This window comes from Heteronotia binoei, chromosome 12, assembly GCF_032191835.1.
Source record: "Heteronotia binoei isolate CCM8104 ecotype False Entrance Well chromosome 12, APGP_CSIRO_Hbin_v1, whole genome shotgun sequence".
NCBI classification, from domain to species: Eukaryota; Metazoa; Chordata; class Lepidosauria; order Squamata; family Gekkonidae; genus Heteronotia; species Heteronotia binoei.
Genome location: NC_083234.1, coordinates 17,052,466 through 17,066,465, shown reverse-complemented (window position 1 = coordinate 17,066,465; position 14,000 = coordinate 17,052,466). Strand labels below are relative to the sequence as shown.

General features: G+C 48.6%; 1 protein-coding gene across 2 annotated transcripts in view; it reads left to right on the top strand.

Moving 5' to 3' along the window:
* GLB1L2 (galactosidase beta 1 like 2) overlaps positions 1-14,000 on the top strand; it is a 105,961-nt gene that overhangs the window by 86,868 nt on the left and 5,093 nt on the right. For both annotated transcript variants that reach the window (XM_060250459.1, XM_060250460.1), the window contains 2 exons: positions 873-951; positions 6,199-6,286. In XM_060250459.1, coding sequence (XP_060106442.1) covers positions 873-951; positions 6,199-6,286 — 167 coding nt within the window. The remainder of the gene's footprint in view (positions 1-872; positions 952-6,198; positions 6,287-14,000) is intronic.

The window sequence follows — 14,000 nt, the reverse complement described above, 5'->3', positions numbered from 1 at the left end:
AAGCTAAATAATCGATGGGGGCGAATTGACATCAGGTTTTGCAGACCTGCCGTTTTAAGTCTGGCCGTGTCTTCAGCCCTGACTCCCTTGCTCTTCTTTGGGGCCGGTGTGGAGGGCGCTGCGGGATCTTTTACCTGCCCAGAGCAATCCCAGCGCTAAGCCAGAGAGTCCAGAGGTGGCAAAACAAAGCCCTCGGCAGGTGGCTGAACTACGGAGCAAGCCTAGCTTCGACACAGCAGGGCAAGCTGCAAGAAGCATGGGAGGAAATTGCCTGACTCAGGAGGGAGGACCTGACGGGCAGGAATTAAATACTAGAGGCAACACTGTCGACGGATGGGACATTCAGTAGCTACAGTGGGGACTGGAGGGGCGGGGATCAGGCCCATCCTTTCAACCCCCCTTCCAACTGTAGGGCCCCTACTTTGGAGGGCTCCCAATCTGTCTCCATCGCTAACCAACACTCTGAACAAGTAGTAGCATCGCTGCTGGTCTTTTTTGCTTTTTTCCCTCCCCTGACGCAGCACGCCGAGCTAAATGCATGTGGGGGGGAGTCTTCTTGCAGTCAGCCTTCCGAGCACCCGAATCAGTTCAATTCTGTCTCTCTGAGAGAGGGGGGCACATAAGAAAGGGGTTGGGGGCAGAGCTGCCGTGCCTGCCCAGGGGAAGGGGGGTTAGCTTGTGGGACTTAAGGCTGTTGACAGTGCCGAGAGCCCAGCGTTGGCAAACGGGGGGCCCGCCTGGCCCCCCCAAACAAAAAATCTTGCTTGAAAGCCTGACTTTGGCCCTGCCACCGCCAATAGCTGGAATAACCACTGAGCCCGTCTCGCCACCCCCTTCTCCTGGATCCAGCTGTGTCCTAATCTTCTTTCCAGGGATACCGGCTGCTGCGGCTCCTCGTAGAGAACTGTGGGCGAGTCAATTACGGAGTGATGCTGAACAGCCAGCGCAAAGGTTGGGCTCGCTTGTTTTCTTCCGCTTTCTGTCGAATAACAGTTTTGCGCCTCTTCTCAACGTTCAGGTTTCCCACTTGTTCTGCCTCGTACACGTCCAAAACAGAGGGCTGTTTATAGTCCAAACTATGAAAAAAAAAATCCCACATCCATATTCCATGCCAACAAAATCTGAATCCTGCAGCCGGTGCACCATTATGCACAATGAGCTAATTTGCATCTTGCCTCTTATTTTTGCATGGTCGATTTTGGTTTTGCACATGGAAGGCCTTTGGAGGGGTTTTGTCATTTTGACTGGAAAATGCTTTAGAGCAGGGGTGGCCCAATTGCGGCTCGGGAGCCACATATGGCTCTTTCACACATATCGTGTGGCTCTTGAAGCCCCCACCACCCCATTGGCTGACTTGGAGAATGCATTTAAAGTTAAAGTTGCTTTCTCTCCACCTCTCCCTCTTTCCTCCATTCCCCATCTTCATTCCTTCCTTGTCTTGTTGCTCTTAAACATCTGACAATTATTCTGTGTGACTTTTACATTAAGCAAATTTGACCACCCCTGCTTTAGAGCCACCACTCCACGTGTCCTGTCTCCAGCAAGCCCAACAACAAGCCTGGAAGGTGTGTTCGTAGTCTTAGGATCATGGCGGAATTGAGGCCCGAGACCATGGCTTTTTTTTTTTTTTTTTTTTTTTTTTTATGTCCAAAAACTTTTTTTATTGAATTTAGTAAACATACAAATAAAGCAATCAATGACTGTATCTGCAATCATTCTTTGTGTATAAGCATAGCATACCAGCAGAAAACAGAATATATATATATACACAAAATACAAACAAAACAACACATACATACATTCACACATACATACATACTTGGCAGCTGAATTAAAAAATAAGTACTCTGTCCATATGTTAATTACATCAAATTAATAATGTCATAATATCTACCAGGAATACATGTACGCATCTGATCTACAGGACTAAAAGAAAATTTAAGAAATGGAAGCCACTTGTACATCAGAGAATCGTTACCTTCTGAATTATTTATGTTGCATAAACTATCTGCTATCTTGTCCATAGCATAGACCTCCCAGATTTTAGCATACCAGGCTTTAACTGGAGGAATATTGGGAGATTTCCAAAATTGGGCTAACACCATTTTAGCAGCAGCTAGTAAAAGGGATATCAGGGATTTATTGAGAGAAGTAATAGAAATACCTTTCCAACAGTCAAGCAAAATGAGTTCCAATCTTAAGGGTAAACTATAGCCCGTGATATCCTTGATTTTTGCCACAATTACTGCCCAAAACGACTGCACCCTCGGGCAAGACCACCAGCAGTGTATAAATGTGCATGGCTTTCTTAAGCCCATCTAAGTTCATGGCTGTGGGAAGATAAGAACTTCTGTGGTTCAAGCCTAAGACTTTTGGCCAGCAGAGTTCCTTTGCTTGCCTTTTTTAAAAAAAAGATGTATCTGTTTAGCTTTTTAAATTTTTTGCATGTATTTATCAATACAGCTGTAGAAAAGCAGCTACTTTAGCTTGTCAGTTCTCTGAAGTTCTTTTAGAGTCTTGCCCTTGAGCCAGGCTCATGAGATGGGCGTCATGAGATGGAAAACTAAAACAAAAGAGAAAAAGGTTTGTAAAGCAGGGATCTGTACCCATTTAGGGTTGCCAGCCTCCAGGTGGTAGCTAGAGATCTCCTGGGATTATAAGTGACCTCCAGGTGACCAGGGGTGGAATTCTAGCAAGAGCTCATTTGCGTATTAAACCACACACCCCCTGATGTAGCCAGTGCTCCAAGAGCTTACAAAAAAGAGCTTTGTAAGCTCTTGGCGGATTGGCTACATCTGGGGGTGTGGCCTGATGTGCAAATGAGCTCCTGCTAGAATTCCACCTCTGCAGGTGACACCTGGAGAAAATGTCCACTTTGGAAGGCAGATTCGATGGCATTCTACCCTGTTCTATGGCATTCTAGCCTTCCCCAAACTCTGGCCTTCTCAGGCTCTACCCCCCCCCCCCAACAAAAAAATCTCCAGCCATTTCTCAGCCTGGAGCTGGCAACCCTAAGAACCCACAAGTCAGGGGTCTGAGCCTGCCGTATTACCTGCTGCACGAAACCGGGCTTTCCTTTTATACGAAAAAGAATGTCATCCAGTGTTGCTTGAGTCTGGCTTCCCCATTCAGTTTTGGAAGGAGATGTCTGATCCAAACAACCGCTCTGCTTTTCGGATAACTAATGCTGCCTATTTCCAAAATGCGGTTTGTGTTTTGACAGTCTGCTTTGGCGAGCATAACAGATTTGCTTTTCACCGCTTTGCTTTCCCTGCCTAACTATCGGTCACCGCCGTGGCTTTTGCCACTAGCTCTGAAATCGGATGGATGGGCGTCAGGAGACAGGCCAACCAAACAGAGCGTCTCGCTCGGGGATTTTGGTACAGCTTGTGTTGTGATGCTTAACTGGTGCGATCCGCTTTTGAGTGTATTGCTGCAATATTCTTTGCTTGATGCTGCTTTTGGCATGAGGCCCTTTCGGCTGGCCTTTCTCTCTTTGTGTGTGTGTGTGTGTCTGTGAGATAGGGATGCCAACCTCCAGGTAGGACGTGGGAATCCTCTGGAATTACAGCTCATCTTCGGACTAGAAAGATCAGTTCCCCTGGAGAAAATGTGTGCTTTGGAGAGTGGACTCTATGGCATCCTACCCCATTGAGTCCCCTGTTTCCCTAGGCCCTGCCCCCAGCCTCCAGAAATTTCCCATCCTGGATCTGGCAGAAGAACGTAAGAGAAGCCATGTTGGATCAGGCCAGTGGCCCATCCAGTCTGTGTCACATAAGAACATAAGAGAAGCCATGTTGGATCAGGCCAGTGGCCCATCCAGTCCAACACTCTGTGTCACATAAGAACATAAGAGAAGCCATGTTGGATCAGGCCAATGGCCCATCCAGTCCAACACTCTGTGTCACATAAGAACATAAGAGAAGCCGTGTTGGATCAGGCCAGTGGCCCATCCAGTCCAACACTCTGTGTCACATAAGAACATAAGAGAAGCCGTGTTGGATCAGGCCAGTGGCCCATCCAGTCCAACACTCTGTGTCACATAAGAACATAAGAGAAGCCATGTTGGATCAGGCCAATGGCCCATCCAGTCCAACACTCTGTGTTACATAAGAACATAAGAGAAGCCATGTTGGATCAGGCCAGTGGCCCATCCAGTCCAACACTCTGTGTCACATAAGAACATAAGAGAAGCCATGTTGGATCAGGCCAGTGGCCCATCCAGTCCAACAGTCTTGTGCCACACAGTGGCCCAAAACAACAGGTGCCATCAGGAGGTCCATCAGTGGGGCCAGTGTGGTGTAGTGGTTAAGTGCATGGACTCTAATCTGGGAGAATCGGGTTTGATTCTCCATTCCTCCATTCGCAGCTGCTGGAATGGCCTTAGGTCAGCCGTAGCTCTTGCAAGAGTAGTCCTTGAAAGCGCAGCTTCTGGGAGAGCTCTCTCAGCCCCACCCACCTCCCAGGGTGTCTGTTGTAGGGGAAGAAGATGAAGGAAGATAAAGGAGATTCTAAGCCCCTCTGAGACTCTGATTCAAAGAGAAGGGCAGGGTATAAATCTACCGTCTTCTTCTTCTGATGGCACCTGCCCACTGTGTGGCACAGGGTGCTGGCAACCCTAGCCCCCATCCCCCACCAGCGGCCAAGGCAACCCGAGTGTGAGATGATGTGAGTTTGTGTGGAGTGCAGGCAGCTGATGTGTGGGGAGATCCATTCTAGCGAAAGACAAGCTGCAACCATGGCAGCAAATTTTCCATTTTGCTTCCACACGAGAATTTTCTGCCCATTTCCTCTACCCGCTGTTATTTTCCTCGCCAGAGGCTTTAAAAAAAACCACTTGTGACAATAGCACTATAACATTATAGTGCTTTAGCAGCTAGATACGAGTCCAGCAGCACATTGTAAGAGCCAGTTTGGCGCAGTGGTTAGAAGCACGGACTCTAATGTGGGAGAACCAGGTTTGAGTTCCCCACTCCACATGCAGCCGCTGATGTGACCTTAGGTCATTCATAAGGTTCTCTCAGAGCCGCTCTCTCAAGAGCGGTTCTCTCGGAGCTCTCTCAGTCCTGTCTACCTCACAGGAAATGTTCCCTCTAAGCTGAGCTAGTGTGAGCTAGCTCACAGTTTTTTTAGCCTCTGGCTCACTCAGTTTAGTTGCAGCTCAGGAAAAATGGTCCCAGAGCAAACTAATGCACGCAGCAGCTCACAACCGTTAAGCCACTAGCTCATGAAGTAGAATTTTTGCTCATGTGGAGCAAAATGTTTGCTTAGTAGGAGCATTGCCCCGCCTACTTCACAGGGTGTCTGTTGTGGGGAGAGGAAAGGAAGGAGAACTGTAAGCCTCTGAGACTCTTGAGTGAAAGTATGAATTCAGTCTCCTCCTCTAGCGTGTGAGTTAAGTGTTGTCAAGTCACTTCTGACTTGTGGCGGCCCTATGAATGGGGAGTGTGAGCTGGGGGCCAGAGCGCTGCCCGATGAGGTCCTCCAGCCAAAGGGCCGTGTTTTCACTTGGGCCATTTTGCAAGCCAGCATTTTCCAAAGCCGTTTGTGCTCCAGCGGGGCAGTTTGCCATTCCAAACTCAAAACTCCCCAGTGGGTTTGATGGCCGAGCCCTTGAGTACGCCTCAGGTGCCTCTACGGCTTGCTGGCCGGCTATAGATCTCTGTCTTCTTTTAGTAACCAGTTAATCTGCTGCTTTCCGAAAAGCCCAACCCTGCGTTGTCATCAGTCCGTGGACAAAAATCTAACATAGACGCAGGCAATAGTTTTCCTTGGGGCGGGGAGGGATTAAAAGAGGATGAGAGTTTGGTTTGCTCTGATTTGGAGGGGCTGTGGCTCAGTGGCAGAATATCCACTCGGCCTGCGGAAGATCCCAGGTTCAGCCCCTGGTGTTTCCAGCTGGAAAGATCAGATGACGTGAGAGACCTCCGCCCGAGACCCTGCAGAGCTGCTGCCGACCCGGGTAGGCAATACCACCCTTGCTGGACCAATGGTCTGAATCCAGTATAAAGCAGCTTCACGTATTCAGGACCAAAAAGGATCCACCTTTCGGTCTGCAAGCGCAGTGCGGAGCGTGGGCCCTAAATCCACTGCGGAGGAGGGCCGATTTCAGCGGCCGGCTGTTCCCTCTGCTGCCAACTGCGATTCATCAGCTCCGCCGCTTCTCCGCTCTGGCGTTTACCCTCCTTTCTCTTTCAGGCTTAATTGGCGACATCTTTCTCAACCAAACCTCCTTGAGGAATTTCAAGATTTACAGCCTGGAGATGAAACCTGGCTTCATGGAAAGGTTTGCGGGTGGTGTATATATATATATATTTGTTTCCCCTCCGCCGCTCCTCGTTGTTTGTTTCCATCTTCTCCTCATTTATAGCAGAAACGTTTGGCAGAAGCGCAAGTCCTAGTTAGCGAGCCCACCTGCCAGAAAGCCCGGCATCTGGCAAAGGATCAGGCTGGCAAATCCCAACCGGAAAGCAGCGAGAAAGCTGCATGGAGCACTGCGGCTGCTCCTGGCTGGTTTGCTTGCAGCTCAGGCCTCTCCCGTTTCCTCTTCTTATGCTTGTCCGCGGGTTTTAGAATCCAGTGCTAGAAAGTCTGTGCCATGCACAGACGGCAGCTGGGGTTGCCAACTTCCAGGTGGTCCAGCGACGATACAGTACTGTGATAAAGCAAAAAAAAAAAAAAAAAGGCCACATACTCTTATATTTTCATGGTTCGACTTTGTACCACTTTGCATTCTTAACCACTGCCCGCCAGGTATAAGTAGCTCTGCTCGCTGTGCCCCATTTCATTGTCTGATGAAGTCTGCATGCGTCTGAAAGCTGACATTACGAATAAAACTTGGCTGGTCTCAAAGGTACTCCTGGACTCCTGCTTTGTTCTAACGCTTTAAGCTCGTTTGTGACCAGAATTACAGTCCAGCAATTTATACGTACAAATTTAAAGCGACTCAAATTCTCTAATGTCCGTAGAAATGTAAACGGTCCAAACGTCAAACTTGAAAGGCAAAAGAGGCACTTTTTTTTTTGGCTTTCGGATTTGGAGTTTCGACTGTTTACATTTCTATGGACATTAGAGAATTTGAGTCACTTTAGAATTGTGCTTATGAATTGTTGGATTGTAATTTTGGTCACGAATGAGTTCGACACATGAGTATATAAGAGTTTCGTATTTTTGCGTAGGTGGCTTGTTTGCTTTCTCACGGTATCGTGTTGCTGCTGTCCGTGATACTCCATTCCGGTTGGTGACTTCCAGGTGGTGGCTGGAGGTCTTCTAGGATTATAACTGACCTCCAGGCAACCGAGACCAGTTCCCCTGGAGAAAATGACCACTTTGGAAAGCGGACTCTGTGTCATTAAATCCTATTAAAGTCCCTCCCCTCTGAAAACCCCACCCTCCTCAGGCTCCGCCCCCAAAATACCCAGGCGTTTCCCAACCCCGGAGCTGGCAAACCTAACAGCCAAGCAGACATATGGGAAGCCACACGTTTCCCTAGGTTTGTCCGTAGTATGATTGTAGGAAAGAGTTTCTTTGCAGAGGTCAGCTAGAAGGGACATCTGCCCTCTTGCACCCTGTTCTAGTTTTGTTTTTTAATTAAAGGATTGCAAATGTTATGCAAGATGGTAAGGGCCCCCCCCCCCATCAGAACAGCATGACCTTAAAATTAATGTTTCTTTTTTCTGTATGATTTAAGATACTTCTTTTTCTGTATGATTTAAGATACTTCTTTTAGGAAAGGACAAGACGACAGGGAAGACACTTAGAAAAATACATCTCTGCTAGGGTTAACGCCCACCAAGTGGAGCCTGGAGACCTTCTGGAATTACAGCTCATCTCCAGAATACAGAGATAACCTTCCCCTAGAGGACAGGAGAGCCAGTTTGGTGTAGTGGTTAAGTGTGCGGACTTTTTTCTGGGAGAACCGGGTTTGATTCCCCACTCCTCCACTTGCACCTGCTGGAATGGCCTTGGGCTCTGGCAGAGGTTGTCCTTGAAAGGGCAGCTGCTGTGAGAGCCCTCTCCAGCCCCACCCACCTCACAGGGTGTCTGTTGTGGGGGGAGGAAGGTAAAGGAGATTGTGAGCCGCTCTGAGACTCTGTCCTTGAAAGGGCAGCTGCTGTGAGAGCCCTCTCCAGCCCCACCCACCTCACAGGGTGTCTGTTGTGGGGGAGGAAGGTAAAGGAGATTGTGAGCCGCTCTGAGACTCTTCGGAGTGGAGGGCGGGATATAAATCCAATATCTTCTCCATCTTCTTTTTTGGAGGGTGGACTCTTTGGCATTACATCCTGCCGAGCTCTCTCCCCAGGCTTTGCCCCCAAATCTCTAGGAATTTCCTAACCCAGAGCTGGGATCCCTACCCCAAACCCAAATGGGTGTTGTTCTTTCGCCTGCCCTCTGCCTTACACTTTGTAGCTTCTGTCTGCAACCAGTGCTCCCTCTAAGCTGTGGAGTTTTGTGAGCAAAAATTCTACTTTGTGAGCTACTGGCATTAGTGAGCTATTGCGTAAATTAGTTTGCTCTGGGATCATTTTTCCTGAGCGAAGACAACAATGTGTGACCGAGAGGCATAAAAACTGTGAGCTAGCCCACACTAACTCAGCTTAGAGGGAACACTGTTTGCAACTTCAGGATGTAGATTGGGCCTGTGCCTGAAGACAGAGGTTAGTACTTGGCATTAGTTGAACTCCAGATTTCTAATGTCAATCAATCAATCAATTTTTTATTTATATCCCGCCCTCCCCGCCGAAGCAGGCTCAGGGCGGCTAACAACACAATAATACATTAGTTTCACAAAGTATTTAAACAAGCTAATTAACACATTAATTAAAATTCTGCTAAAACTCTAAAATCAATAAGTTTAATAAAATTAACATATCGGTGCTATTGTACAGATGGCGAATTTCATTAGCAGTTTCCCCTTAGTCGGTGAAGGCCAATCGAAAGAGGGTAGTCTTGCAGGCCCTGCGGAACTGTTCGAATTCCCGCAGGGGCCTCATATCCTCTGGAAGCTGGTTCCATAGGCGTGGAGCCATAGCAGAGAAGGCCCGATCACGGGTCAGCTGCCCTCTTCTTTAGGTAGGGTTGGCCCCTGATTTCTTGTCTCAGACCCTGCCATTTTAAACAGCACCTGATCCCATACAGTTCCGATGACCGAGCCCTGAATCTTTTGGGAGAACTAGCAGGTTACGTCAACAGGCGGGGGGAGATGAGATGGCTGGTTGGTTGCCTGTGGCTTTTTGGTAAAGGACCCACCTTCGCAGAGAGCACCGTGCCAGCTTCGTGACCGTCAGGCCGTGGGCAATGACACCGTCCCAGGGAGAGCAGGGAAGGAACCTGCCTCCGCAGCCACCAACGCACGTTTAGCCATCAGTCTGCCCGAGTATTAGGAGCAAAACACAATAAGGTAGAGATCTCTGTGTGGGAAGCTGAAGTACGCAAGCTGAAGGGGATCATCTCATGAAGCTCCTTTTTGGCTACAGCGGGCTGAAAGTGCCCCCTGATGCAAGGATTTCTTGGTCCTAAACGACTGACAGCATCCCCTCCCTAGCAACCCTCATCATGTTCCTGTTAATCTCCTCACGTCACCCTGCTTCTCACGAAGGAGGAAAGACGGGCAAATCCCACATTTCAGTGTCATCTCATTAAAACAGGGCTTTTTTGACAAAAAAGAAACTTTTGTATATTGGGCCACACCCCCTGATGACACCATTGTTTCGCAAAGGGCTTTTTGGGTAGCAAAAGCCCAGCAGGACCTCATTTGCACATTAGGCCACACCCCCTGACGCCAAGCCAGCCGGAACTGCATTCCCACTAAAAAAAAGCAAGCCCTGACCTTACATGTAGAAAACTAGACTGTCAGGGAAATGGGGTCGACGTAGTTGTCTCCTTGACGTGCTGACTTGCTACATTTTGTAGCTTCTGTTTGCAACCTCAAGATGTAGATAGAGCCTATGCCTGAAGACAGAGGTTCGTACTTGACATTAGTTGATCTCCAGATTTCTAATATGGTTCAGCTGCCCTCTTCTTTGGGTAGGCTTGACCCCTGATTTTGTGTCTCAGACCCTGACAGTATAAACAGCACTTGATCCCATACAGTTCCGATGACTGAGTCCAGGATCTTTCGGGAGAATTAGCAGGTTTCCAAGGGTTACGTCAACAGGTGGGGGGAGATGAGATGGTTGGTCGGTTGCCTGTGGCTTTTTGGCAAAGGACCCACCTTGGCAGAGGGCACCATGCCAGCTTCGTGACCGTCGGGCCGTGAACAATGACACCGTCCCAGGGAGAGCAGGGAAGGAACCCGCCTCCGCAGCCACCAACGCAGGTTTAGCCATCAGTCTGCCTGAGTATTAGGAGCAAAACACAATGAGGTAGAGATCTCTGTGTGGGAAGCTAAAGTACGCAAGCTGAAGGGGAGGGATGGTGGCTCAGTGGTAGAGCATCTGTTTGGTAAGCAGAAGGTCCCAGGTTCAATCCCCGGCATCTCCAACTAAAAAGGCGTGAAAAACCTCAGCCTGAGACCCTGGAGAGCCATGAAATGGGGCTGTGGCTCAGTGGTAGAGCATCTGCTTGGGAAGCAGAAGGTCCCAGATTCGATCCCCGGCATCTCCAACTAAAAAGGGTCTAGGCAAATAGGTGTGAAAAACCTCAGCTTGAGACCCTGGAGAGCCGCTGCCAGTCTGAGAAGACAATACTGACTTTGATGGACCGAGGGTCTGATTTATTATACTGGGAGGGATGGTGGCTCAGTGGTAGAGCATCTGTTTGGTAAGCAGAAGGTCCCAGGTTCAATCCCCGGCATCTCCAACTAAAAAGGATCCAGACAAATAGGTGTGAAAAACCTCAGCTTGAGACCCTGGAGAGCCGCTGCCAGTCTGAGTAGACAATACTGACTTTGATGAACCAAGGGTCTGATTTATTATACTGGGAGGGATGGTGGCTCAGTGGTAGAGCATCTGTTTGGTAAGCAGAAGGTCCCAGGTTCAATCCCCGGCATCTCCAACTAAAAAGGGTCCAGGCAAATAGGTGTGAAAAACCTCAGCTTGAGACCCTGGAGAGCCGCTGCCAGTCTGAGTAGACAATACTGACTTTGATGGACCGAGGGTCTGATTCATTATACTGGGAGGGATGGTGGCTCAGTGGTAGAACATATGTTTGGTAAGCAGAAGGTCCCAGGTTCAATCCCCGGCATCTCCAAAAACGGGTCCAGGCAAATAGGTGTGAAAAACCTTAGCTTGAGACCCTGGAGAGCCGCTGCCAGTCTGAGAAGACAATACTGACTTTGATGGACCGAGGGTCTGATTCAGTATAAGGCAGCTTCATACGTTCATATGATTGTTTCGTGAAGCTGCTTTTTGGCCACAGCGGGCCGAAAGTGCCCCCTGATGCAAGGATTTCTTGGTCCTAAACGACTGACAGCATCCCCTCCCTAGCAACCCTGAAGCCCATCATGTTCCTGTTAATCTCCTCACGTCACCCTGCTTCTCACGAAGGAGGAAAGACGGGCGAATCCCACATTTCAGTGTCGTCTCATTAAAACGGGGCTTTTTTTTTGTCAAAGAAGCCCCCGCAGAAGTCTAGGAGCACTTTAAAGAAAAAAGGAAATTTTATTCCAGCATAGGCGTTAGCAGGCTAGAGCCCAATTCTCCAGATGCGGTGAATGGCTCTTCATCTGGACAGACGGTTTTTGTAAAAAGGTAAAGGTAGTCCCCTGTGCAAGCACCGAGTCGTTACTGACCCCATAGGGTGATGTCACATCAGGATGTTTTCTTGGCAGACTTTTTTACGGAGTGGTTTGCCACCTTCCCCAGTCATCTACACTTTACCCCCCCCCCCCAGCAATCTGGGGACTCATTTGACTGACCTCGGAAGGGTGGAAGGCTGAGTCAACCTTGAGCCGGCTACCTGAACCCAGCTTCCGCCGGGATCGAACTCAGGTCGTGAGCAGAGCTTAGGGCTGCAGTGCTGCAGCTTACCGTTCTGTGCCACGGGTGTATGAAAAAAGCACCAGCACCAGTTTTAGGGAGCCGCGAAGCTCAGGAAGCCCCAGGGTGAAAATGTAGTTATGTAGAATTAAAATTTCATCAAGGAAAAAGACAGAGGCTCTTCGCTAGTTCTGCTAAGTTAGTTTCCACGAAACGTGGTGTCATTCTTAGCAATTTGTGTTGCCTAAATAAAGCGTTAAAGAAAGAATAATAAACGGGCTTTTATGTAGCAGAGAAGACGATTAATCCCAGACAGCGGTTCATCTTAAAAGAAGTTTGAAGTTCCTCCCAGGATTTTGTGGGGCACGCAAAGGCCTTGCTTGCGCCCGGGGCCCAGCTGCGTTCTTCTCCAGTCTTCAAAGCTTTGCTTGACGCAATTTAAACCCTGTTTGCATTGCTGGTGCGCCAGGGAGCCACGGTTCTGCTGAGCCAGCCCTCTTTCCTCTGGCAGCATTTCCCATTTCTGCAGCACAACTTTGGTGTGTGTGGGAGGAAGCCTTTCGCTGGATTAGGGCCCGCTGGAGTCTGTTACATATCAGTCGCCTTTGGGCATGTATGCAGCCTTTGAGTAAGGAACTGTACACAGCCCCAGGGAACTGAAACTGATTAGATCAGGGGTGTCAAACATGTGGCTCGCAGGCCAGGTGAGTCCCGCAGAGGGCTCCAATCAGGCCCTCCAGCAACTGGCTGTCATCTGCTTCATTTTCCCTTGCCTGCTTTTTTCGGTCGCCGTTTTGTGTTTCTCCCCCGATAGGGCAGAGCAGAGGCGGAGGGAAGAGCAGCCTGAGCCAATGAGGGAGCTTGGCTCTATAGCTCTGCTGGGTGATTAAGTTTGCCAGGCTCACTCACTCTGCAGAGCTACTGAGACAAGCCTCTCTTCCTTCTAATAAATGGCTGAGGCTCCTCCCCCTCCTCATGCCCCAGGGAAGGAAAGAAAGAGCCAGGGCTTCCTTTGCCCAGTCCCCACAATCAGGAGAGCTAGCAACGTTTTAGTGAAGGTATGAGCTTTTTGCCTTACTACAGAAAGAGAGAGAGTTTTGTTGGGCTTGTAACTGGGTTCCCCTCCTCTTTTTCGCTGTACTCATGCCCTCCGGTCTTTCTCAATAGGAAAGCATGAACTATTTAGAAGAGAAATATCAGCATTGGGCTGAGTGTGTTCCACCCCAGGTTTACCCAGCATATTTTCCTTATTTTTTTCTTTCACATTTTCCTTTGATTGGGGGTCTTGAATTTAGACTTCCCAGATAGTAGGCTAACGCTGACCACTATACATGGCTGTCTTTCTGTTCTTGTAGTTGTTTTGGGGAGGGGGAGAATTTGCATTTTTTTTGAGTTGTAGTCATCTTTCTGGGGGAAATTATAGTTTTGTAGACAAGCACATAGCCCTTGGTCTGTGCCATGGTGCCTTCACATGTTCTTGACTTGTACTTGAAGCAACTTCTGTACAAAAGCTCCCAATGCCCAGCCGCTTCATGTTCCTCTGGGTCTTAGGCTCAAAGCATTGACCATGAGATGTCTGTAATGAATGTCAATGAATCAAAAATAGGTTTCCAACTTACAGATGTGCACACCTGAAGAGCACATATTCAAGACTGGTACAGCACAGACATTGTCTGCAGTTTTTGATGCAGTAATTCATAGCAAGAGGTGACCTTTATCAGAGACTAAAACAAAATATTGCAAGTGGGCTAATATTTTAAGCAAAAAAAATAATAATCTGTCTCTGTGTGTGTCTGTGCCCTTTATAAAGTTTATATGTCCGCTTCCTGGCATTACATTTTATGATACGCATGGCTCGGCCCAACAAGGTCTCATTTATGTCAAATCCGGCCCTCATAACAAATGAGTTTGACGCCCTGGATTAGATTAAACACGAAGTGACGCTTCCCGGCCCTTCGAAGGAACACTGTTGCCTTGTTTTGCCTTCTCGGATTCAGCACTATTCCTCCAGCACTCCCTGCAGCGTCATCTTCCCCTCCTTTCCACCATCTTGTCCCCCGAACACTGGCCTTATCTGTACAT